The sequence below is a fragment of the Chiloscyllium plagiosum genome, unplaced genomic scaffold (genome assembly GCF_037043375.1).
Source record: "Chiloscyllium plagiosum isolate Xiang-an unplaced genomic scaffold, Cpla_swu_hap1 HiC_scaffold_12, whole genome shotgun sequence".
In the NCBI taxonomy this organism is placed as follows: Eukaryota; Metazoa; Chordata; class Chondrichthyes; order Orectolobiformes; family Hemiscylliidae; genus Chiloscyllium; species Chiloscyllium plagiosum.
The window spans coordinates 95,388,491-95,414,913 of record NW_028270150.1 but is presented as its reverse complement, the minus strand read 5'-3'; the positions used below and the strand labels follow the sequence as shown (position 1 = coordinate 95,414,913).

General features: G+C 53.4%; 1 protein-coding gene across 2 annotated transcripts in view; it reads left to right on the top strand.

Moving 5' to 3' along the window:
* LOC148148597 (angiotensin-converting enzyme 2-like) overlaps nt 1–26,423 on the top strand; it is an 86,168-nt gene that overhangs the window by 12,427 nt on the left and 47,318 nt on the right. For both annotated transcript variants that reach the window (XM_087993068.1, XM_087993067.1), the window contains exons 3-9: nt 14,499–14,592; nt 16,635–16,778; nt 16,870–16,982; nt 18,449–18,557; nt 19,882–19,979; nt 21,353–21,525; nt 22,430–22,656. In XM_087993068.1, the coding sequence (XP_087849194.1) occupies nt 14,499–14,592; nt 16,635–16,778; nt 16,870–16,982; nt 18,449–18,557; nt 19,882–19,979; nt 21,353–21,525; nt 22,430–22,656 (958 nt within the window). The remainder of the gene's footprint in view (nt 1–14,498; nt 14,593–16,634; nt 16,779–16,869; nt 16,983–18,448; nt 18,558–19,881; nt 19,980–21,352; nt 21,526–22,429; nt 22,657–26,423) is intronic.

Below are 26,423 nucleotides of genomic sequence, written 5' to 3'. Positions count from 1 at the left end.
TGTGTGGGGAGGAGGGATTGTGGGAGAGGGAGTGGGTGTGTGGGGAAGGGGTTGGGGAGAGGGAGTAGGTATGTGGGGAAGGGGTTGGGGGGAGAGGGAGTGGGTGTGTGGGGAGGAGGGATTGTGGGAGAGGGAGTGGGTGTGTGGGGAAGGGGTTGGGGAGAGGGAGTAGGTGTGTGGGGAAGGGGTTGGGGGAGAGGGAGTGGGTGTGGGGAAAGGGTTGGGGGAAAGGGAGTGGGTGTGTGGGGAAGGGGTTGGGGAGAGGGAGTGGGTGTGTGGGGAAGGGGTTGGGGAAGAGGGAGTGGGTGTGTGGAGGAGGGATTGTGGGACAGGGAGTGGGTGTGTGGGGAAGGGGCTGTGGGAGACGGAGTGGGTATGTGGGTGGAAGGGATTGTGGGAGAGGGAATGGGTGTGTGGGGAAGGGGTTGTGGGAGAGGGAGTGGGTGTGTGGGGAAAGGGTTGTGTGAGAGGGAGTGGGTGTGTGGAGGAGGAGAGGGAGTGGGTGTGTGGGGAAGGGATTGTGGGAGAGGGAGTGGGTGTGTGGGGAAGGGGTTGTGTGAGAGGGAATGGGTGTGTGGAGGAGGGATTGTGGGAGAGGGAGTGGGTGTGTGGAGGAGGGATTGTGGGAGAGGGAGTGGGTGTGTGGAGGAGGGATTGTGGGAGAGGGAGTGGGTGTGTGGGGAAGGGGCTGTGGGAGACGGAGTCGGTGTGTCGAGGAGGGGTTGTGGGAGAGGGAGTGGGTGTGTGGGGAAGGGGCTGTGGAAGTGAGAGAGGGAGTGCGTATGTGGGGAAAGGGATGTGGGAGAGGGAGGGGTTGTGGGAGAGGGAGTGGTTGTGTGGGGAAGGGGTTGTGAGAGAGGTAGTGGGTGTGTGGGGAAGGGGATGTGGGAGAGGGAGTGGGTGTGTGGAGGAGGGATTGTGGGAGAGGGAATGAGTGTGTGGGGAAGGGTTTTTGTGAGAGGGAGTGGGTGAGTGGAGGAGGGATTGTGGGAGAGGGAGTGGGTGTGTGGGGAAAGGGCTGTGGGAGACGGAGTGGGTATGTGGGGAGGAGGGATTGTGGGAGAGGGAATGAGTGTGTGGGGAAGGGGTTGTGGGAGAGGGAGTGGGTGTGTGGGGAAGGGGTTGTGGGAGAGGGAGTGGGTGTGTGGGGAAGGGATTGTGGAAGTGGGAGAGAGAGTGGTTGTGGGGGAAAGGGTTGTGGGAGAGGGAGGGGTTGTGGGAGAGAGAGGTGTTGTGAGAGAGTGAGTGTGTGTGTGGGGAAGGGGTTGTGGGAGAGGGATTGGGTGTGTGGAGGAGGGTTTTGTGGGAGAGGGAGTGGGTGTGTGGGAGGGGTTGTGGGATAGGGTGTGGGTGTGTGGGTAAGGGGTTGTGAGAGAGGGAGTAGGTGTGTGCGGAATGGGTTGTGGGAGAGGGAGTGGGTGTGTGGGTAAGGGGTTGTGAGAGAGGAAGTGGGTGTGTGGGGAAGGGGTTGTGGAAGTGGGAGAGGGAGGGCTTGTGGGAGAGGAAGGGGTTGTGGGAGAGGGAGTGAGTGTGTGTGCAGGAGGGGTTGTGGAGGAGGGATTGTGGGAGAGAGAGTGGGTATGGGGGAGGGGTTGTGGGATAGGGAGTGGGTGTGTGGGTAAGGGGTTGTGAAAGAGGGAGTAGGTGTGTGCAGAACGGGTTGTGGAAGTGGGAGAGGGAGTGGGTGTGTGGAGAAAGGGTTGTGGGAGAGGAAGGGGTTGTGGGAGAGGGAGTGAGTGTGTGTGGAGGAGGGGTTGTGGGAGAGGGAGTGGACGTGTGGAGGAGGGATTGTGGAGGAGGGATTGTGGGAGAGAGAGTGGGTATGGGGGAGGGGTTGTGGGATAGGGAGTGAGTGTGTGGGGAAGCTGTTGTGCGAGAGGGAGTGGGTGTGTGGAGGAGGGGTTGTCGGAGAGCGAGTGTGGGTGTGTGGAGGAGGGGTTGTGGGAGCGGGAGTGTGTGTGTGTAGAGGAGGGATTGTGGAGAGGGAGTGGGTGTGTGGGGAAGGTGTTGTGGGAGAGGGACTGGGTGTGTGGGGAAGGGGCTGTGGGAGAGGAAGTGGGTGTGTGGGGAAGGGGTTGTGGGAGAGGGAGTCGGTGTGTGGGGAAGGGGTTGTGGGATAGGGAGTGGGTGTGTGGGGAAAGGGTTGGGTGAGAGGGAGGGGTTGTGGGAGAGGGAGTGTGTGTGGAGGAGGGTTTGTGGGAGAGGGAGTGGGTGTGTGGGGAAGGGGTTGTGGGAGAGAGAGTGGGTGTGTGGAGGAGAATTGTGAGAGAGGGAGTGTGTGTATGTAGGAGGGATTGTGAGAGAGGGAGAGTGTGTGGAGGAGGGATTGTGAGAGAGGGAGTGCGTGTGTGGGGAAGGGTTTGGGTGAGAGGGAGTGGGTGTGTGGGGAAGGGGTTGTGGGAGAGGGAGTGGGTGTGTGGGGACAGGGTTGTGGGAGTGGATGTGTGTGGAGGAGGGGTTGTGGGAGAGGGAGTGTGTGTGTGGAGGAGGGATTGTGGGAGAGGCAGTGTGTGTGTGGGGAAGGGTTTGTGAGACAGGGAGTGGGTGTGTGGGTAAGGGGTTGTGGGAGAGGGAGTGGGTGTGTGGAGGAGGGTTTTGTGGGAGAGGGAGTGCGTGTGTGGAGGAGGGATTCTGGAGGAGGGATTGTGGGAGAGAGAGTGGGTATGGGGAAGGGGTTGTGGGAGAGGGAGTGGGTGTGTGGGGAAGGGGCTGTGGGAGAGGAAGTGGGTGTGTGGGGAAGGGGTTGTGGGAGAGGGAGGGTGTGTGTGGGGAGGGGATGTGTGGGGAAGGTGTTGGGTTGTGGGAGAGGGAGTGGGTGTGTGGGGAAGGGGTTGTGGGAGGGGGAAGGGGTTGTGGGAGGGGGAAGGGGTTGTGGGAGAGGGAGTGTGTATGTGGGGAAGGAGTTGTGGGAGAGGGAGTGGGTGTGTGGGGGAGTGGGTGTGTGGGGAAAGGGTTGTAGGAGAGGGAGTGTGTGTGTGTGGTGAAGGGGTTGTGGGAGAGGGAGTGGGTGTGTGGGGAAGGAGTTGGGGGAGAGGAATTGTGTGTGTGGGGAAGGGGTTGGGGGAGAGGGAGTGGGTGTGGGGGCAAGGGGTTGTGGGAGAGGGAGTGGGTGTGTGGGGAAGGGGTTGTGGGAGAGGGAGTGGGTGTGTGGGGAAGGGGTTGTGGGAGAGGGAGTGGGTGTGTGGAGGAGGATATTGTGGGAGAGGGGGTGGGTGTGTGGAGGAGGGATTGTGGAGGAGGGATTGTGGGAGAGAGAGAGTGGGTATGGGGGAGGGGTTGTGGGAGAGTGAGTGGGTGTGTGGGGAAGCGGTTATGCGAGAGGGAGTGGGTGTGTGGAGGAGGGATTGTGGGAGAGGGAGTGGGTGTGTGGGGAAGCGGTTATGCGAGAGGGAGTGGGTGTGTGGAGGAGGGATTGTGGGAGAGGAAATGTGTGTGTGGGGAAGGGGTTGTGGGAGAGGGAAGGGGTGTGTGGGAGGAGAGATTGTGGGAGAGGGAGTGGGTGTGTGGGGAAGGGGTTGTGGGAGAGGGATCGGTTTTGGGAGAGGGAGTGGGTATGTGGGAGGAGGGATTGTGGGAGAGGGAGTGGATGTGTGGGGAAGAGGGATTGTGGGAGAGGGAGTGGGTGTGTGGGGAAGGGGCTGTGGGAGAGGGAGTGAGTGTGTGGAGAACAAGTTGTGGGAGAGGGAGTGGGTGTGTGGGGAGGAGGGATTGTGGGAGAGGGAGTGGGTGTATGGAGAACAAGTTGTGGGAGAGGGGGTGGGTATGTGGGGAAGGGGTTGTGGGACAGGGAGTGGGTGTGTGGAGAACGAGTTGTGGGAGAGGGGGTGGGTATGTGGGGAAGAGGCTGTGGGAGAGGGAATGAGTGTATTTGGAAGGGATTGTGGGAGAGGGAGTGGTTGTGTGGAGAACAAGTTGTGGGAGAGGGAGTGAGTGTATGTGGAGGAGGGATTGTGGGAGAGGGAGTGGGTGTGTGGGGAAGGCATTATTGGAGAGGGAGTGGAAGTTTGCGGAGGTGGGATTGTGGGAGAGGGGGTGGCACTGAGAGAAGTGCATTTGTAGGGAGGTGGAGTGAGTGTGGGGAAGAGTGGTTGAGGAGGAGGGGCAGTGATTGTGTTGTGAGAGGGGGTTTTTTGTGATGGAGGGTGAGTGAGTGTGGGAAGGGGGAGTGTGGGGGAACGGCAGTGAGTGTGGGTAAGCGGTTGTGAGTATGAGGGAAGGGCAGATACAGAGTGTGTGGGAAAAAGGCTGTGACTGTGAGGGAGGGGGAGTGTTTGGGAGGGACAGTGAGTGTGCGGGAAGGAAGTGTGGAGGAGGGGAAGTATGGGGAAAGGACGGTGAGTGTGGGGGTGGGGGAGGGATTGTGGGGTAGGGCGAGTGTGCACGGGGGAATTGGGGGAGGGCAAGTGAGTGTGTGGGGACAGAGTGTTTTGTGTGGTGGAGGGGGTGTTGGTGTGGGGGTAGAGGGGGTTATGTGTTGGGTGGGTGTGGGTGTGGAGGGTGCAGGTGTGGGTAAGGCGGAGTGGGTGTGGAGGGAGCAGATTTGGAGGGAGTAGGTGTGGAGGGAGTTGGTGTGGAGGGAGTGGGTGTGGGTGTGGGTGTGGGGGAGTGGGTGTGGGTATGGGTGTGGGTGTGGGAGAGTGGGTGTGGAGGGAGTGGGTGTGGGGGAGGGAAAATGAGTGTGGAGGGAGTGGGTGTGGGGGAGGGGAAGTGGGTGTGGGGGAATGGGTGTGGGTGTGGGAGAGTGGGTGTGGAGGGAGTGGGTGTGGGGGAGGGAAAGTGGGTGTGGAGGGAGTGGGTGTGGGGGGAGTGGGTGTGGGGGAGGGAAAGTGGGTGTGGAGGGAGTGGGTGTGGAGGGAGTGGGTGTGGGGGAGGGAAAGTGGGTGTGGAGGGAGTGGGTGTGGGGGGAGTGGGTGTGGGGAGGAGAAGTGGGTGTGGGGGAGGGGAAGTGGGTGGGGGGGAATGGGTGTGGGTGTGGGGAAGTGGGTGTGGTTGTGGGAGAGTGGGTGTGAAGGGAGTGGGTGTGGGCGTGGTGGGGTGTGTGTGAGTGCGGGTGTGGGAGTGGGGGAGTGGGTGTGGGTGCTGTGGAGGGAGCGGGAGTGGGTGTTGGGGAGGGTGTGGGTATGGGTGTTGGGGGAGTGGATGTGGGTTTGGGGGAGTGGGTGTTTAGGGAGTGGGTGTGGGTTTGGGGAGTGGGTGTATAGGGAGTGGGTGTGGGTTTGGGGAGTGGGTGTGGGTTTGGGGGAGTGGGTGTATAGCGAGTGGGTGTGGGTTTGGAGGGTGGGTGTACAGAGAGTGGGTGTGGGTTTGGGGGAGTGGGAGTGGGTGTGGGTGTGAATGTGGGGGAGTGGGTGTGGAGGGAGTGGAAGCGGGAATGGGTGTGGGGGAGGAGAGTGGGTGTGGAGGGAGTGGGTGGGTGTGTGGGTGTGCGTGTGAGGGGAGTGGGTGTGGGTATGGGGGTCTGGTTGTGGGTGTGGGGGGAGTGGGTGTGGGTATGGGTGTGTGGGTGTGGGGGAGTGAGTGTGGGTGTGAGTGTGGGTGTGAGTGTGGGCATGGTGGAGGGGTGTGGGTGTGGATGTGGGTATGGGGGTGTGGGTGTGGGGGGTCTGGGTGTGAATGTGGGGGAGTAGGTGCGAATGTGGGGGAGTGGATGTGGGTGTGGGGGAGGGGTGTTTGTGTGGGTGTGGGGGATTGGGTATGGAGGGAGTGGGTGTGGGTGTGGGGGGAGTGAATGTGGAGGGAGGAGGTGTGGGTTTTGGGGAATGGGTGTGGGAGTGGGGGAATGGGTGTGGGTGTGGGGGGAGTGGGTGTGGAGGGAGGAGGTGTGGGTTTAGGGGTGTGGGTGTGAATGTGGGGGTGTGGGTGTGGGTGTGGGGGCTATGGAGGGAGTGGGAGCAGGAGTGGGTGTGGGGAAGGGGTGTGGGTATGGGAGAGTGGGTGTGGAGGGAGTGGGTGTGGGTGTGAATGTGGGGGAGTGAGTGTGGGTGTGGGTGTGGGGGATGTGGAAGGAGTGGCAACGGGAGTGGGTGTGGGTGTGGATGGAGTGGGTGTGGGTATGGGGGAATAGGTGTGGGCATGGGGAGTGGTGTGGGTACAGGTGTGGGAGTAGGTGTGGAGGGAGTGGGTGTGGGTGTGAATGTGGAGGAGTGGGTGTGGGTGTGGGGGGTGTGGAGGGAGTGGCAGCGGGAGTGGGTGTGGGTGTGGAAGGAGTGGGTGTGGGTGTGGGTATGGGTGTGTGGGTGTTGGGGAAGTGGGTGTGGGTATGGGGGTCTGGGTATTGGTGTGGGTGTGGGGGTAGTGGGTGTGAGTGTGGGTGTGTGTCTGGATGTGGGGGAGTTGGTGTGGAGGGAGTGGGTGTGGGTGTGGTTTTGGGGGAGTGGGTGTGGGAGTGGAGGGAGTGGGTGTGGAGAGAGTGGGTGTGGAGAGAGTGGGTGTTGGTGTGGTTGTGGGGAAGTGGGTGTGGGTATGGGGGAGTGGGGGAGTTTGGGTGTGGAGGGTGTGGGTGTGGAGGGAGTGGGTGTGGGTGTGGTTGTAGGGGAGTGGGTGTGGGTGTGGTTATGGGGAAGTGGGTGTGGATGTGGGGGAGTGGGTATGGGGTGTGGGGGAGTGGGTGTGGGAGAATGTGTGAAAGGGGTGGGTGTGGAGGGAGTTTGTGTGGAGGGAGTGGGTGTGGGTGTGGTTGTGGGGGAGTGGGTGTGGGTGAGGGTGTGGAGGGAGTGGGTGTGGAGAGAGTGGGTGTGGGTGTGGTTGTAGGGGAGTGGGTGTGGAGGGGGTGGGTGTCGAGGGAGTGAGTGTGGGTGTGGAGGAGTGGGTGTGGGTGGAGTGGGTGTAAAGGGAGAGGGTGTGGGTGTGGGTGTGGGTATGGGGAGTGTGTGTGGGTATGGGGGAGTGGGTGTGGTTGTGGGAGAGTGTATGTGGAGGGGGTGGGTGTGGGGGGAGTGGGTGTAGAAGGAGTGGGTGTTGGTGTGGTTCTGGGTGAGTGTGTGTGGGTATGGGGAGTGGGTGTGGGTGTGGGTGATTGGGAGTGGAGGGTGTGGGTGTGTAGGGAGAGGGTGTGGGTGTGTGGAGGAGGGTGTGGGTGTGTGGAGGAGGGGTTGTGTGAGAGGGAGTGGGTGTGTGAGGAAGGGGTTGTGGGAGAGGGAGTGGGTGTGTGGGGAAGGGGTTGTGGGAGAGGGAGTGGGTGTGTGGGGAAGGGGTTGTGGGAGAGGGAGTGGGTGTGGGAAGGGGGAGTGTGGGTAAGCGGTTGTGAGTGTGAGGGAAGGGCAGAGACAGAGAGTGTGGGAAAAGTGCGATGACTGTGGGGGAGGGGGAGTGTTTGGGAGGGAGAGTGAGTGTGCGGGAAGGAAGTGTGGAGGAGGGGAAGTATGGGGAAAGGACGGTGAGTGTGAATGTGGGGGTGTGGGTGTGGAGGGAGTGGGATCGGGAGTGGTTGTGGGGGAGGAGAGTGGGTATGGAGGGAGTGGGTGGGTGTGCGCGTGAGGGGAGTGGGTGTTGGTATGGGGGTCTGGTTGTGGGTGTGGGGGGAGTGGGTGTGGGTATGGGTGTGGGGGAGTGGGTGTGGGTGTGAGTGTGGGCATGGGGGAGGGGTGTGGGTGGGTGTGAGTGTGGGCCTGGTGGAGGGGTGTGGGTGTGGCTGTGTGGATGTGGATGTGGGTATGGGGGTATGGGTGTGGGGGGTGTGGGTGCGAATGTGGGGGAGTGGGTGTGGGTGTGAGGGAGCGGTGTTTGTGTGGGTGTGGAGGGAGTGGGTGTGGGAGTGGGGGGAGTGGGTGTGGAGGGAGGAGGTGTGGGTGTAGGGGTGTGGGTGTGAATGTGGGGGAGGGGATGTGGGTGTGCGGGCTGTGGAGGGAGAGGGAGCAGGAGTGGGTGTGGGGGAGGGGTGTGGGTATGGAGGGAGTGGGTGTGGGAGTGGGGGAGTGGGTGTGGAGGGAGGAGGTGTGGGCTTGGGTGAGTGGGTGTGGATTTGGGGGAGTGGGTGTGGAGGGATGGGTGTGGGGAGTGGATGTGGGTGTGGGAGAGTGGGTGTGGAGGGAGTGGGTGTGGTTGTGGAGGGAGTGGGTGTGGGTGTGGGTGTGGTTGTGGGGGAGTGGGTGTGGGTATGGGGGAGTGGGTGTGGGTGTGAATGTGGGGGAGTGAGTGTGGGTGTGGGGATATGGAGGGAGTGGCAGTGGGAGTGAGTATGGGTGTGGAGGCAGTTGGTGTGGAGGGAGTGGATGTGGGCGTGGGTATGGGGGAGTGGGTGTGGGAGAGTGGATGTGGAGGGAGTGGGTGTGGTTGTGGGGGAGTGGGTGTGTGTATGGGGGAGTGGGTGTGGGTGTGGGAGAGTGGGTGTGGGCATGGGGAGTGGGTGTGGGTGCAGGTGTGGGAGTAGGTGTGGAGGGAGTGGGTGTGGGTGTGAATGTGGAGGAGTGGGTGTGGGTGTGGGGGGTGTGGAGGGAGTGGCAGTGGGAGTGAGTATGGGTGTGGAGGCAGTTGGTGTGGAGGGAGTGGGTGTGGGCGTGGGTGTGGGGGAGTGGGTGTGGGAGAGTGGATGTGGAGGGAGTGGGTGTGGGTATAGGGGAGTGGGTGTGGGTATGGGGGAGTGGGTGTGGGCATGGGGAGTGGGTGTGGGTACAGGTGTGGGAGTAGGTGTGGAGGGAGTGGGTGTGGGTGTGAATGTGGAGGAGTGGGTGTGGGTGTGGGGGGTGTGGAGGGAGTGGCAGCGGGAGTGGGTGTGGGTGTGGAAGGAGTGGGTGTGGGTGTGGGTATGGGTGTGTGGGTGTTGGGGAAGTGGGTGTGGGAATGGTGGTCTGGGTGTTGGTGTGGATGTGGGGGGAGTGGGTGTGGGTATGAGTATGGGTGTGTGGGTGTGGGGGTTGTGGGTGTGTGTGTGGGTGTGGGGGAGTTGGTGTGGAGGTAGTGGGTGTGGGTGTTGTTGTGGGGGAGTGGGTGTGGGTGTGGAGGGAGTGGGTGTGGAGAGAGTGAGTGTGGGTGTGGTTGTAGGGGAGTGGGTGTGGGTGTGGAGGGAGTGGGTGTGGGGAGTGGACGTGGGTATGGGGGAGTGGGTGTGGGTGTGGAGGGAGTGGGTGTGGGTGTGGGGAGTGGACGTGGGTATGGGGGAGTGGTTGTGGGTGTGGCTATGGGGGAGTGGGTGTGGGAGAGTGTGTGTGGAGAGGGTGGTTGTGGAGGGAGTGGGTGTGGGTGCGGTTGTGGGGGATTGGGGTGTGGCGGGAGTGGGTGTAGAGGGAGTGGGTGTGGGTGTGGTTGTGGGGGAATTGCTGTGAGTATGGGGGAGTGATTGTGGGTGGAGGGTGTGGGTGTGGAGGGAGTGGGTGTGGGTGTGGTTGTAGGGGAGTGGGTGTGGGTGTGGTTATGGGGAAATTGGTGTGGGTGTGGGGGAGTGGGTGTGGGTATGGGGAAGTGGGTGTGGGTGTGGATGAGTGGGTGTGGAGGGTGTGGGTGTGGAGGGTGTGGGTGTGGAGGGAGTGGGTGTGGGTGTGGTTGTAGGGGCGTGGATATGGGGGAGTGGGTGTGGAGTGGGTGGGTGTAGGTGTGGTTATGGGGGAGTGGGTGTGGAGGAGGTGGGTGTGGAGGGAGTGGGTGTAGGTGTGCGTATGGAGGAGTGGGTGTGGGTGTGGTTGTGGGAGATTGGGTGTGGGTATGTGGGTGTGGGGGGAGTGGGTGTGGGGGCAGTGGGTGTGGGTGTGGGGGAGTGGGTGTGGGTGTGGACGGAGTGGATGTGGGTATGGGGGAGTGGGTGTTTTTGTGGGAGAATATGTGGAAGGTGTGTGCGTGGGCGTGGACATGGGTGTGGGTGTGGGGGAGTGGGTGTAGGTGTGGGGAGTGTGGAGGGGTTGGGAGCAGGAGTGGGTGTGGATGTGTGGGTGTGGAGGGAGTGGGTGTGGGTGTGGAGGGTGTGGGTGTGGTTGTAGGGGAGTGGGTGTGGAGGGAGTGGATGTGGCTGTGGTTGTAGGGGAATGGGTGTGGAGGGTGTGGATGTGGAGGGAGTGGGTGTGGGTGTGGTTTTAGGGGAGTGGGTGTGGGTGTGGGAGAGTGGGTATGGGGGAGTGGGAGCAGGAGTGGGTGTGGGGGAGCGGTGTGGGTGTGGATGTGTGGGTGTGGGGAGAGGGTGTGGATGTGTGGGTGTGGGGAGAGGGTGCGGGTGTGGATGTGTAGGTGTGGGGAGAGGATGTGGGTGTGGATTTGTGGGTGTGGGTGTGGGGAGAGGGTGTGGATGTGTGGGTGTGGGGAGAGGGTGCGGGTGTGTGGGTGTGGGGAGAGGATGTGGATGTGTGGGTGTGGGTGTGGGGAGAGGGTGCGGGTGTGGATGTGTAGGTGTGGGGAGAGGATGTGGGTGTGGATTTGTGGGTGTGGGTGTGGGGAGAGGGTGTGGATGTGTGGGTGTGGGGAGAGGGTGTGGGTGTGGATGTGTAGGTGTGGGGAGAGGGTGTGGGTGTGGATGTGTGGGTGTGGGGAGAGGGTGCGGGTGTGGATGTGTAGGTGTGGGGAGAGGGTGTGGATTTGGGGGTGTGGGGAGAGGGTGTGGGTGTGGATTTGTGGGTGTGGGTGTGGGGAGAGGGTGCGGGTGTGTGGGTGTGGGGAGAGGGTGCGGGTGTGGATTTGTGGGTGTGGGGAGAGGGTGCGGGTGTGGATGTGTGGGTGTGGGTGTGGGGAGAGGGTGCGGGTGTGGATTTGTGGGTGTGGGTGTGGGGAGAGGGTGCGGGTGTGGATGTGTGGGTGTGGGTGTGGGGAGAGGGTGCGGGTGTGGATGTGTGGGTGCGGGTGTGGGGAGAGGGTGCGGGTGTGGGGAGAGGGTGCGGGTGTGGATGTGTGGGTGTGGGTGTGGGTGTGGATGTGTGGGTGTGTGGAGAGGGTGCGGGTGTGGATGTGTGGGTGTGGGTGTGGGGAGAGGGTGTGGGTGTGGATTTGTGGGTGTGGGGAGAGGGTGCGGGTGTGGATGTGTGGGTGTGGGTGTGGGGAGAGGGTGTGGGTGTGGATGTGTGGGTGTGGGGAGAGGGTGCGGGTGTGGATGTGTGGGTGTGGGTGTGGGGAGAGGGTGTGGGTGTGGATTTGTGGGTGTGGGGAGAGGGTGCGGGTGTGGATGTGTGGGTGTGGGTGTGGGGAGAGGCTGCGGGTGTGTGGGTGTGGGGAGAGGGTGTGGGTGTGGATGTGTGGGTGCGGGTGTGGGGAGAGGGTGTGGGTGTGGATTTGTGGGTGTGGGTGTGGGGAGAGGGTGTGGATGTGTGGGTGTGGGGAGAGGGTGCGGGTGTGGATGTGTGGGTGTGGGTGTGGGGAGAGGGTGCGGGTGTGGATGTGTGGGTGCGGGTGTGGGGAGAGGGTGCGGGTGTGGATGTGTGGGTGCGGGTGTGGGGAGAGGGTGCGGGTGTGGATTTGTGGGTGTGGGTGTGGGGAGAGGGTGCGGGTGTGGATGTGGGGAGAGGGTGTGGGTGTGGATGTGTGGGTGTGGGTGTGGGGAGAGGGTGTGGATGTGTGGGTGTGGGGAGAGGATGTGGATGTGTGGGTGTGGGGAGAGGGTGCGGGTGTGGATGTGTGGGTGTGGGTGTGGGGAGAGGCTGCGGGTGTGTGGGTGTGGGGAGAGGGTGTGGGTGTGGGTGTGTGGGTGTGGGGAGAGGGTGCGGGTGTGGATGTGTGGGTGTGGGTGTGGGGAGAGGGTGTGGGTGTGGATGTGTGGGTGTGGGTGTGGGGAGAGGGTGCGGGTGTGTGGGTGTGGGTGTGGGGAGAGGGTGTGGATGTGTGGGTGTGGGGAGAGGGTGTGGATGTGTGGGTGTGGGGAGAGGGTGTGGGTGTGGATGTGTGGGTGTGGGTGTGGGGAGAGGGTGTGTGGGTGTGGGGAGAGGGTGCGGGTGTGTGGGTGTGGGGAGAGGGTGTGGGTGTGGATGTGTGGGTGTGGGTGTGGGGAGAGGGTGTGGGTGTGTGGGTGTGGGGAGAGGGTGTGGGTGTGGATGTGTGGGTGTGGGTGTGGGGAGAGGGTGCGGGTGTGTGGGTGTGGGGAGAGGGTGCGGGTGTGTGGGTGTGGGTGTGGGGAGAGGGTGCGGGTGTGGATGTGTGGGTGTGGGGAGAGGGTGTGGGTGTGGATGTGTGGGTGTGGGTGTGGGGAGAGGGTGTGGATGTGTGGGTGTGGGGAGAGGGTGCGGGTGTGTGGGTGTGGGGAGAGGATGTGGATGTGTGGAGGTGTGGGTGTGGGGAGAGGGTGCGGGTGTGGATGTGTGGGTGTGGGTGTGGGGAGAGGGTGCGGGTGTGGATGTGTGGGTGTGGGGAGAGGGTGTGGGTGTGGATGTGTGGGTGTGGGTGTGGGGAGAGGGTGCGGGTGTGTGGGTGTGGGGAGAGGGTGTGGGTGTGGATGTGTGGGTGTGGGTGTGGGGAGAGGGTGTGGATGTGTGGGTGTGGGGAGAGGGTGCGGGTGTGTGGGTGTGGGGAGAGGATGTGGATGTGTGGAGGTGTGGGTGTGGGGAGAGGGTGCGGGTGTGGATGTGTGGGTGTGGGTGTGGGGAGAGGGTGCGGGTGTGGATGTGTGGGTGTGGGTGTGGGGAGAGGGTGCGGGTGCGGGTGTGTGGGTGTGGGGAGAGGGTGCGGGTGTGGATGTGTGGGTGTGGGTGTGGGGAGAGGGTGTGGATGTGTGGGTGTGGGGAGAGGGTGTGGATGTGTGGGTGTGGGGAGAGGGTGTGGGTGTGGATGTGTGGGTGTGGGTGTGGGGAGAGGGTGTGTGGGTGTGGGGAGAGGGTGCGGGTGTGTGGGTGTGGGGAGAGGGTGCGGGTGCGGGTGTGTGGGTGTGGGGAGAGGGTGCGGGTGTGGATGTGTGGGTGTGGGTGTGGGGAGAGGGTGTGGATGTGTGGGTGTGGGGAGAGGGTGTGGATGTGTGGGTGTGGGGAGAGGGTGTGGGTGTGGATGTGTGGGTGTGGGTGTGGGGAGAGGGTGTGTGGGTGTGGGGAGAGGGTGCGGGTGTGTGGGTGTGGGGAGAGGGTGTGGGTGTGGATGTGTGGGTGTGGGTGTGGGGAGAGGGTGTGGGTGTGTGGGTGTGGGGAGAGGGTGTGGGTGTGTGGGTGTGGGGAGAGGGTGCGGGTGTGTGGGTGTGGGGAGAGGATGTGGATGTGTGGAGGTGTGGGTGTGGGGAGAGGGTGCGGGTGTGGATGTGTGGGTGTGGGTGTGGGGAGAGGGTGCGGGTGTGTGGGTGTGGGGAGAGGGTGCGGGTGTGTGGGTGTGGGTGTGGGGAGAGGGTGTGGGTGTGGATGTGTGGGTGTGGGTGTGGGGAGAGGGTGCGGGTGTGTGGGTGTGGGGAGAGGGTGCGGGTGTGTGGGTGTGGGGAGAGGATGTGGATGTGTGGAGGTGTGGGTGTGGGGAGAGGGTGCGGGTGTGGATGTGTGGGTGTGGGTGTGGGGAGAGGGTGCGGGGAGAGGGTGCGGGTGTGTGGGTGTGGGGAGAGGATGTGGATGTGTGGATGTGTGGGTGTGGGGAGAGGGTGCGGGTGTGTGGGTGTGGGTGTGGGGAGAGGGTGTGGGTGTGGGTGTGGGGAGAGGGTGTGGGTGTGGGTGTGGGGAGAGGGTGCGGGTGTGGATGTGTGGGTGTGGGTGTGGGGAGAGGGTGCGGGTGTGGATGTGTGGGTGTGGGGAGAGGGTGTGGGTGTGGGGAGAGGGTGCGGGTGTGGATGTGTGGGTGTGGGGAGAGGATGTGGATGTGTGGAGGTGTGGGTGTGGGGAGAGGGTGCGGGTGTGGGTGTGTGGGTGTGGGGAGAGGGTGTGGGTGCGGGTGTGTGGGTGTGGGGAGAGGATGTGGATGTGTGGAGGTGTGGGTGTGGGGAGAGGGTGCGGGTGTGGATGTGTGGGTGTGGGTGTGGGGAGAGGGTGCGGGTGTGGGTGTGGGGAGAGGGTGTGGGTGTGGGTGTGGGGAGAGGGTGCGGGTGTGGATGTGTGGGTGTGGGGAGAGGGTGCGGGTGTGGGTGTGGGGAGAGGGTGTGGGTGTGGGTGTGGGGAGAGGGTGCGGGTGTGGGTGTGGGGAGAGGGTGTGGGTGTGGGTGTGGGGAGAGGATGTGGATGTGTGGGTGTGGGTGTGGGGAGAGGGTGTGGGTGTGGGTGTGGGGAGAGGGTGTCTGAAGTGAATTCTGGAATTGTTTGCATGGAGAGTGGAGGCTCTGGGATTTTGTGGCTCACTACTGCCCCCTGCTTCGTGAGCTCAAGGGTAAAGTTCCACTCCCATACTTGATGGCCATGTAAACGACTGACATGAAATGATCTAAATATTAATCATCAGTTCACAAACACTTCCACCACCAGCACCCCAAAGGGAAAGTTAAAAATCAACATTGACCAAAGTAGGCCAAATTCTGCCTTGAGTGGACAGCAGAGAATTCCAGCAGCACCTATCTTTGCAGAGTCTTCAGTTCCGACTTCCCTCTCACTGATGCTTGCCGTGGTCATTGCTGAGGAGAAGACAGGTTAAACTGTCCCTGGTTCATGAGAGAATGATCATCGCCAAAGTTCAACGTGTTGTCATTGTTCTGATTGCAGCTGACACAAATTCTGAATGAAATGGTCACGATCTACAGCACAGGAATAGTCTGCGATCCAGCTGAACCCAGTCACTGCATGGAATTGGAGCCAGGTACCTGATTCAAAGCTCTGCGCAAACATACACATACAGACACACACACTTACTCACACACACACATATGTATAGACACACACAAATGCAGTCACTCATGCACACATACATATACAGACACACATACATATAAACACACACAGTCACTCACACACAAATACATACACACGCACAAATAGTCACACACATTTACAGACACACACACATATACACACACACAAATACAGATGTAGACACATACATATTGATACTCACACAAGTACAAAAACACAAACACTCATACATATACATGTAGACATGCAATCATAGACATGTGCACATGCATGCTCACACATATATACATACGCACACACATACAGTCTCTCTCACACACATACACGCACACATGCATACATGAGCACGTTTACACATACACAGATACAGACACACACACTATGTATTACAAATGAGTATATTCTAATTACAGCTGTGAATGTTCAACATATGATTTTACAGAGGGAAAAAAGCCTCCTTTTTAACCTTGTAGACACATATATAGACAACAAAAGAAATTAGTCTTATGGAAGGAGAGGATGAAAAAAGTGAGGCAATACAGTTGAATAATGCCAATCCACAGGATTGATTGAGATGAGCCTTTGCTTGCCAAGAATTTCCATTCTCTGATATGCTTTCTCTAGATTCTTTCACCTTTTTCTTTGAAGCAGGCACAGAACAACTGGTATACTAACTGCAAAGTCTCTTCATTACTGGTACAAGGCAATAGCTTACAGAAACTGATGGGAGAAAATAGCTGGCAATCTTTGTCCCTTGGAGTATTTTTGACTTCAGAGAAAGAGAGACACACAACCTGCTCTTGCAGCAGCCTCTGGGATTCTCTCTGTTGCGATGACACCCACAAACTGTTCGGCAGCCCAACGACCAATCAGTGAGTCATAGTCAGGCTGCTGACCTTTGGCCACAATTGCATAAACCAATCAGCTGCTTGTGATCAGCCAAGTGACACACTGAACACAAACCCTGATGTTGTGCCATGAACAAATGTCCCCAGTCCCACCAGCCCCCCTCCCCTCCCACCCCACACTACACTGAAACAAAGCAGTTCTGTAATCAATGAGTTTCAGTGACCTGTTGTTAAAACAGCAATCATTCCACATTCCTTAGCTTCAAGAGTGCCTGCTGCTACTTAAGTCCCCAATCAAGAAATGCAAAATAATCTTTCCAACATAAATACCACACGCATCCACAACACAAAGGTGAACTTGATTTAACTCTTCGTCAGCTGATGTATCGAAGAGTGGGCCTTGAGCTGCGGACTTTAGGACCCAGACGTTGTTGTCCACTGGTTGGCCATTGTTGAGCCTTGGTGACAATGCTCAACGATTGGCAGGCAGCCGGACGGTTCATCTCCCCCCTCCCAACCCCACCCCACTCCGTGGCAGTGGAGTATTCCCACTATCGTCCCATATCTTAAAAATAGTCATGGAACCCCTCCAGCATGGAAGCAGGCCATTCAGCCTATCATGTCCACACTGACCCGCAGAGCACAACCCCTACCCAGACCCCCTCCCCCAACCCAGTAATTCCCATGGCTAATCCACCTAGCCTGCACATTGTTGGACCGTGAGAGGAAACCGGAGCACCCGGAGGAAATCCACACAAACGTGGGGAGAACGTGCAAACTTCAAACAGACAGTCACCCGAGGCAGGAATTGAACCCAGTGCTAACCACTGAGCTACCATGTTACCTACGGAGACTCTCGCCTATGCCAAGTTTTAAAGCACAGTGTGTGGTTAGGATCTGGATAGCAAGTTCTGGAGGGTGACTCAATTGTGCTTTCAAAAAGGAATTGGATAATTAGGTTATGGTGAAAGGTCGGGGGCAGTGGGGGGAGCCACGTTACAGAGAGCTGGATAGATGGGGCTGAGTGGCCTTAAGAGACAATGGAGTCTCCAATGGATTAGCCCTCTGTGGAACATGGATGTTCGAATTGCCCATCGACGAGTCATTCCAAATTCTCCTCATGCTGCATTTATCATTTCAGGGTTGACCGTTCTGATGGCCGAGAGCAAGGATTACAACGAGAGGCTCTGGGCCTGGGAAGGTTGGCGAGTGAACGTGGGCAAAAGGCTCCGGCCTCTCTATGAGGGATACGCAACTTTGAAGAACAAAGCAGCCAGATTGAATGGTGACTGAGAGAAGTAAACAATGCGTGACTCATTCGTCTTTGGCAAGGGGAGTCTGCTGTGAAAAACTTGTCTTGCTTGTTTGTTTTGAAGGTTACGAAGACTATGGCGATTATTGGCGAGGAAACTACGAAACCGATGACATTGGGGTGTACGCCTACAGTCGGAATGATCTCCTGAAAGATGTGGATAGGCTACTTGAAGAGGTTAAAAACATTTCTTACCTCAATCACTTGTCTGTGTCTGGTCTTTTCACCCAGCAATCCCAAAAAAAAGTTGTCATGCCTGCAGCCAGCATTCACTTAAATATTCAAACAACTAATGTAATTTACTGAAACAATGAACTGAAGACATTGGAAGCTGTTGTGAGTTATTAGTCACTGTCATGCCTTGGGGGGATTCACAGGTTAAAATGCCACTCCCTGGCATTTGCAATCATGGACTTTATTTATAAATAGTATCAAAATGGCCTCACTGTGGGCGGCTAACCTGCTATTAGTTTCTTTTTCTGTCTGTCACTATAACCACAGCTAACAGCAAATAATAACAGAGTCAACAGACACACTTACTCAAAGACTGAACCACTAAGCCACTAAACACTACAGCCAGGCTGATGAGGCGGAGTTCTGACAGGACGCCACTGGTTTTGGGGCTAAAGCCAGATTCCTGCCACATTTACAAGAAGCAGGAAGTCTCAATCCTGCGCGGACATTTTCCTCACTCTCCCAAGTCCCACAGAACAGAGGCCGATTTAAGGATGTGGCCTTGGTTATTCTGGGAATCCTGCCTTGATGCGCTTTGGACAGAGGCATTCCACATGGGGTGGGGGAGGTTAGCCCCTATTGGCTGATGTGTCAGTTCCCTAATCCTATCCTGGGTCACTTGAGCATTGGCAGCACTGGTACATGCTGCCCACTTCTACAAAGTGAATGGTTAGTCAAGCTTAGTATGAGTATAAGTAAATGTTTTTTTTTTACTTAATGGAGGCCATTTTCCCCATCCTCACTGTAGGTAGGCTCAAAGTTTGTGAGAAGATTTGTAGCTCGGGTGCTCGTTGTTGTGGTTCTGTTCGCCGAGCTGGGAATTTGTGTTGCAGACGTTTCGTCCCCTGTCTAGGTGACATCCTCAGTGCTTGGGAGCCTCCTGTGAAGCGCTTCTGTGATCTTTCCTCCGGCGTTTGTAGTGGTTTGAATCTGCCGCTTCCGGTTGGCTGCTAGGATATAGCTGGTGTCCTACTCGTGAGGCCTGTGTCTCACCCTCCTCCACTCCATGGTCGCACCCCTCTGCCTTCCATCTTAATGTCCCCAGTTGCAGGATGAGTCCTTCATGGGACCTTAGGGGAGAAGACACCCCAGACTGTACTTCCCCTCCTGACTGAGGAGCAACCCCTTCCAGACACCTCCCCCCCCCCCCCCTCCACCCCCACCGTTCCTCTCTTCTCTGCTGGTGGGGGGGGGGGGGAATCATTAGATTGCTGCACTTTTTCTCAACATCTCATTTCCATGTAGCTACCCACTTCAGATCAGAATGTGATCATCTAGCAGGAGCTGGGCATCTAAATTCACCCAAATCCAGAGCAACAGTTGTGAAACTGAATACACTAACCATTTAACCTGCCCGGTCCTTGCTAAATGTAACTGCTGTCAACAACTTGTTTCTGTGACCCCTGTAGATAATGCCCCTGTACAAGGAACTGCATGCGTATGTGAGAGCAAAACTCCGAGATACCTTTGGGCCAGAACGTATCAGCTCTACAGGATGTCTCCCCGCTCACTTACTGGGTAAGATCATTTTCTAATTCCTGTCACAGTCCCAGAATGGTCTGACTCCTGCTCTTGTGACATCGCGTGGATGAATTGTTGCCCTTGCATGCACATTTCCCATTTGCAACTTACTGAAGACCCCTGTGTGAGTCTAGAATCTGCTTTAAAGTTCTTTGTGACGCAACTCCGAGGTGGCTCAGTGGTTACTGATCTAAGGAATACAACACCAAAAGGACTTTCACTAATGTTGGGTGTTGTGAAGACTCATTGGCACATTGGTGGTGAAGGAGGCACTCGGGAGAGGGAACAGCAGCAAGAAAGCCCCTCAAGGAATGACATGATTGGGTTTAGATCAGAGTGGTGCTGGAAAAGCACAGCAGGTCAGGCAGCATCCGAGGAGCAGGAAAATCGACGTTTCGGGCAAAAGCCCTTCATCAGGAATAGAGTTTGTGCTGCTGTCAGTAATCTGCTGGAATAGCACCGTGCTACTCTGTACCACTCAGTAATACCCAGTGCGTAAATTCCCTATGCTTTCACTCGACGTCACCAGTTCCTGCCCTGTTTCACCATGATGCCTGTTGCCGGTGACAATATGTGACCGTGTCTCTACAACAATGGGGTGATATGAACAGCTCCTGGTAGATGTAGGTACAACAATTAACCGTGTGACAGGCCAATTCGGGCTCTCCTCTGGGGCACGGGCCTCTAAAGGTTGTTGGATTGGGCCCCACTCCGAATACACAACCTCAGCTTTAACCTCAATGCAGTTGAGGTGCCACTGAGCTGGCAGAGCAGGGCCCGTCAGGTGAACGGCATCAGTTTGGAACTATCCTTTGAAGAGGTCGCCCTGCTGTCTTGACCAATAGCTAGCCCTCAAATGGTGTCAAAAGCAAATGTTCTGCATTTGTATCATGAGGCATGTGTGGAATCTTGCTATGTGAAATTCAGCTGCTGTGGTTCCCACACCTTAGCAATGACAGGATTGTAAATGAGATGATCATATTGGCTGCAAAACACTTTACAATGTCTTCAGGTCATGAATGGTGTTGGATAAATGTTAGTCTATTCTTTTTTCTTGAACCTGAGCCCAACTCTGAAGAGGATTTGGGAGTATAGAGGGATAAGTGCAGGGCTAGTTGAAAGGTAATCTTCTTGCAGTATGCAGTCTCAGTGCATCAAGCGATATTGTTACTTTGTCTTACCTTACCAGACCCTCTACAGTATATCGCCTTTCCTGAATTTAGTCCAAGGTCTTGTAAATATTCCACAAAACATCCAGCTGACATTGCTTAATGCTCAGCTACCTTGCAGGCATTTTGACTAAATTCTACTTCCTCTTCAGGTGACATGTGGGGAAGATTTTGGGGAAACCTGTATCCTTGGTCAATTCCATACCCAGACCAGGAAGACATCGATGTGACATCTGAAATGATGAAACAGGTACATTGGCTGCTGTGCTCTTCCTACAGGATGTTACAACTAAACTATAATTGAATATCGTTAATTGAAGACTAGTTATTAAAGATACCAAGTACGATATTGTCGAAGGTTTATGTTTTATCAGTAACGCAAATAGAAGAGAAGCACTTTCAAAGTATGCAACCAGAAAGGGCCATTTAGCTGTTGTGGCCTTTACATTGCTGTGATCCCAGCTGGTGGGAATATGGACAAGTCTGATCCCACAAACAGCAAAAAGAAACATTCAGCCCAATTTCCCATCAATATTTGTTACAGACTCTCAAACCTCAGTGAAGTATCACTCCCATTTTAACACTTCTTAGTCACAACTAGCAATGTTGAAAGAACGTTGCTTTGGTGAATTCCTGTATCTTTCCCAGACCCTGGTTCTCTCTATTGCTATTTCTAACTGGGACACACAACAGCCACAGGCTAATTCATTGACATTTCCTCATTGAACTCTGAGAAAGTCTCAAGTTTTCTTTTCTAACCCTATCTGCTGGGAGTGCTAAAACAGACCTGAATGTTTTCCAGCTCTGATGGCCTGGAGACTGCCAAAACAAAATACACTCACCTTCTGCTGATATGTATCTTTTCTTCGGAATTGAGCTTGCTTCTCGCCTTTGGCCTCTCCTCCTGTAGGTCATGAAAGGTCGACTTCGTAAACATTCCAAGAATTCACGAGTTGATTTGTCCAGTAGTTTTACTTGGGTCACACGATTTCTTGCCAATGTTGTTCGGATCCAAATGGGTTTCGGACCCTTTGAGAAAGATCTCACCTTCACAGAAGCTAAAAAAAAAAGCAAAAACTCTCTGACTTCTACTTCAGAAGCCAAATGCCTAAATAATAAAATATTATAACCTTCATCAACAGTTGCTAAGATAATGGCTGCTTTTGCTATTTAACCAGTTAAGACTATAGAGCTAATCAATGCAGATGAATGGTGAGATACCCAACGCTTGGACTATCTAATTGGACAGTTACTGGCAGTGGTGTTTGTATTTATGGATCTGCCTCTTAGTGACAAGATTATCTTTCCAAACTTAATCAATGGTCAAACCTCCCTGGGGAATATTGTAAATGTACTTGCCCAGATATTATATTGCTTATATTACTCCCCATTTGTACTAGAACTGGAGGCGATGTGACTGTTCCAATGTAGCATTACAATTATAAACTGCTGTCTTACGTCTCTAGTTCAATTGTTTTAAAGCTGATTGCTTCAAATACTGAATACTTCATTTTTATATTGGCATGTTCCAATCCGATGTAGTAAGATATAAGACGACTGATTGATTGCTTGTCATTTGAATGCCTTGCTACAATTGCAAGAATTGGGTCCTTGTCATTATAGGGATGGGATCCGAAACAAATGTTTCAGAGGGCAGATACTTTCTTTCAATCATTGAGCCTTCAGCCTATGAATCAGAACTTCTGGAAGTATTCCATGATTGAGAAGCCTACTGATGGTCGTAAAGTTGTCTGTCATCCAACGGCGTGGGATATGGGCAACAGAGTGGATTTCAGGTACAGGTCGTGCAGAACTGCGACAGTTAAGAGTCTGGGAAAGTGCTGGGTTGGCCAGCTTACCTTGTGACTATTACCATGCCAACACACTTAACACACATTGCAGTGGCATTGCTTCGATGTACGCTCAGTCGTATCTCATCCAAATGACCAGGTTTCCCTCGTGTACGCTGGGTACCTGGTGCAAACTCCCAGATTCAGTGCAAGAGAAGGAGGTCACATTGAAAAAACCATATCTCATTGTCTGCCTCCCACCTCAGGCTCTGCTCCCTGGCTGCTGCCTCCCACAATCTTGCCACCTACTGCCAAAGGCTGAAGAGGATGGGTTACCAGCTTACACTTAGATAATATTCCTTCTGTAACCATCCAGTCAACAAAATCACCTCCTGCTAGTATTCCCAGTCTCCTCCCTTCCTCAGCTAATTTACTTTCAAAGCCCTTAGACATGCTTTTAAGACCATAAGAAATAGGAACAGGGGTGTTTGAGCCTTCTCTGCAGTTCAGCAGGATCGTGGCTGATTCCCCGACTCAGTAAGAATTCTGTCTCAGGCTTAAACATACAGAAGGACTCTGCCCCCACAGCTCTCTCTGTGGCAAGGAATTCCAAAGACTCACAACCCTCTGAGAGAAGACATTGTGCCTCATCTCAGTCTTAACCTGGCGTCCCTTTATTCTGAGGCTGTGTTCTCTGGTCTTAGACTCTCCCATGAGGGGAACCATCCTCTCAGCATTGACCCTGTCACCTTAAGAATCTGATACGTTTCAACGTGATCACCTCTCATTCTTCTCCACTCCAATGTGTAGAATCCCAACTTGTTTAACCTTTGCTGATAAGACGATCCGTTCTAAATTCAGGAATTTGATGTGCAAAATGCAAGAACTATCTTTTTTTTTTTAACTGCAGGATTAAAATGTGCACCAAAGTGAACATGGAAGACTTCCTAACTGTCCACCATGAAATGGGTCACATACAGTACGACATGGAGTACGCTAACCTACCCTACTTATTACGCGATGGGGCCAATGAAGGCTTCCATGAGGGTGTTGGGGAGATCATGTCACTCTCAGCAGCAACTCCCAAATATCTGAAATCACTGGGTCTTCTTTCCAGTTCTTTCATTGAAACAAATGGTAGGTAATTAAAGTGGCTTCTGTTATCTAATAGCCTTCGGTGACTCCAACCACATTAGAATACAACAACAGCCCCCTATTACGCCAATAGTCCTCTATTCCTCCAAGCACACTTTAACACAAAAACAGCTCTCTATTATTTCAATAGCTTGCTACATTTCATGCACTCGCCATATGAATGGATCGTGTCCTTTTCGAGTTTTATCGTCGCTCGTCGACGAAAGTATACCCCTATCTAGCTACCCACAGCCAGATGGTCTTAAAGGGAACGGGATAAAATGTTGTAAACCAGAATCATCAATAACACGAGGAATGAGCTGGGTTTTTCGATTATATTACCACTCATCGTTTGTTATGTGTTGCGTGCACTTTAATTATATTACACCAATATTGCCCACCACCCTTAATCAGTGGCTTCAAATAATTCACTTTTATTAATAAAATATTAAAATCATAAAATACTAATTTAAAATTAATACTAGTTTAAAATTAACCTAAAACCTTATTTAAAACAATCTAAAATTAAAAAAATTATTAAATTTTGTCAAATGGAGAATCCTATGAGTCCATAAAAATTCTTAAAAGCTCGAGAGTCAAATATAGCGCAAGATTTGTGATGTTTTGAGCAAAGGTTTTAAATTTCTCGATCCCGAGGTCTTTCATTCGTTCGTTGTTCTTTTCAAACCATTTTCCTCGGGATCCCATCACAAATCCATAAAAGGATATTCTTGTTCCTTTTTGTGAGGACCATTATTTCCTTTTCTAGATGTTTATATTTTTCTTCCCAAGCCTGTTCCAGTGAGTTAATTTGCATGTCCATTCTAATCGTTACGTCTACCACGATAACATGATTTTCCTTCTTAAAAATTAAATCCAAAATCCATAATTTCCCAGTGTTATCTTTTATGCGTGGTTCCACGTATGTTATCCATCCTTTTATCTTGATAAACTTTATTAATTCTTCCATTATTCTCTTCTGTCTCTTAATCCTCATTTTTCTTGCATAGGGGCACCATCCTGAAATATGCGCAATCGTTTCTGAATTATCATTGCATCGCCGACAATTCTTGATGTTAAATGGCCTTCCATAAGCTAGAGACGCCCTTGTAGGTTATAAGTTCATTCGTAATAAAATTGAATTTATTACTTTGGACGTCTTCATATATTGAGTTTTTGTCAACCAATTATTGGAGATATTATCGTTCTTGAAATGATGGGTGCCCACCCCTTGACAGGGCAAGGCCATCCATTTCTGAAGTTCTATAGACCGCCAGTTGGTATCGTTCTTATTACTAAATTCCTCTATACCATTATTCTCCTCATCGGTGATATCCATTTCTTCCAATTGTCAATTTATATTTGGCTTCCAAATCTTCTCTAAAACTTTCAATTTACTAAGTTTTTGCATTTTTGTAGCGATACTAACACCCTCGAATGAAAATGAGGCATGTAAAATTTCACCCTTGGATTTGTACAGCATTTCATACTTAAAATAGCAATCGGAATAAATGTAGACAATTTATTCAACGCAAGGCCACCATCACGGGTCTTAGTATATAAACACCCATCGGGTGATGGATTGAGGGAGATGTAATTAGATTTTTTTTTAGATTAGATTACAGTGTGGAAACAGGCCCTTCGGCCCAACAAGTCCACACCGACCCGCCGAAGCGAAACCCACCCATACCCCTACATTTACCCCTTACCTAACACTACGGGCAATTTAGTATGGCCAATTCACCTGACCCTGCACATCTTTGTGATGTGGGAGGAAACCGGAGCACCCGGAGGAAACCCACGCAGACACGGGGAGAACGTGCAAACTCCACACAGTCAGTCGCCTGAGTCGGGAATTGAACCCGGGTCTCTGGCGCTGTGAGGCAGCAGTGCTAACCACTGTGCCACCGTGCCGCCCACAATATTTCTTTTACTGCACTTTTAATTATATTGTCAAGTTTATTAAGATAAGTTTAATGATACTTCCGATAAAATTAAATAGTAAGAAAGTCTAGGGATAAAATACACTTTTAAGAGTTCCAGTTTCTGTACAGGTTTTAAAAGAGATCCTTTAAGATTATCTATCCAAATACCTAATTGGTCTTCCCAATTCACTTGGCTTACCCCAACTCATGGCTCAAATTTTGCACCTAGATATTTATCAGTGTTTCCTGGATCTATAAACTGTATATTTCCCTCAGTAAATTTCCAATTTGCCCTATTATTATAAATAAAGGTTTTATTTTTATAAGCAAAGTAGAATCCTTCAGTTTTTTCTTACATTAACCTCCATCCCAGTATTATTGCAAAATGTTTCTATCAGTTTTAAATTGTATGCCATTCCTTCATAGGATTGGCTGATCAAAGCTATATCATCAGCAAACGCTAAGGTTGCACAATGATAGCTCTCTTTATCTTGACCCAAAAATATTCCTTTTTTTTCTTTCTTCATTAGTACTTATAAGGGGGTTCATAACTATATTAAAAAGAATCGGTGATAAAGAATCACCTTGTTTAACCCCTCTTAAAATTTTGATCTGCTTCGTTTTACCTTCGATCTTAGTAAAGTTATTATTATATAAGCTCATAATTAATTTAATAAAAACTGGAGGGAGTTGAATTCTCTTGAGGGCATGTATTATCAATTTGTGCCCAACGGTATCAAAGGCTTTAGCCAGGTCCACAAAGCTAAGTCGATTTTCTTTTTCTTAGCTCCACTAATGATATTCTCCAAAATTTTAATGTTCTCTTCACAACCTGCTACTCCTGCCATAAAACCTTTTTGCCGTTTATTTAAATTTATAGCTTTACTTAACCTATTAGCTATAATTTTCGTAAAAAGCCTAAGCAAAATTGGACCTATTGTGATGGGTCTCCAATTATTAACCTCCTCACTAACTTTGGGGATTAATACTGTTCTCCTTATTTTTACTACATCAGGGATATTGCCTATTTTCAACCAAATGGTGTAAATTCTGGGGATTATCGTATTATCTTTATTAAATATTCTAATCACTTCTTTAGGCGTCATCTGGTCCGGCCCCGCCGCGGTTTAAACAGCCTGATTGACGTCCTCTACCGTTATAGGGCCGGTCTGCATGCCACACAGTGATCCCTCAATTTGCCCTTTGTATTTGACTAAACCTCTCAAATTGCTTTTTTCATTAGGATTAGATAATCTATTTTTAAAATAATCCTCCAATTCCTCCTTGCTAAGCGGACATTCGCATTTAGCTGGAGCTCCCGTCGTAGTTCTAGCTAAATATTGTCTTTTATTCTTATATAAAACCTGTGTTTCTTTAAACTTTCTTTTTTTCCTACTATATCTTCTTTTAGTGTTATTTACCCTCGTCTTACATTCTTGTCTACTATCCTTCTGCTTAGTAATGAATCCCTTTTTACATTTCAATTTCTTTGACCTATTGCTCACATCATTGGTCCCTAATTTACCAATTATCATATCCATAATGCTGTCATAGTCATTTATTATACATTTGCTTTTACATATTTTGTCCTCCATCATCTCTACTAACTCTATTAATGATCCATCTTTAGACTCTACATTCCCATTGATATTACTATTTCCTTGATGGTTATGTTCATCTATTACTATCTTCTCTGTTGGAGTATCTAAATCTAGATCGCTATTCTCCTCACTTCTATTATCATTACTGGGGACTACTTCCTGACTTGTGCCCGCAACTTTATCGCCAATCTTATTATGTTTAACTAACAATCTTCTTTTATCAGAAATTTGTTTTGACGTCTTA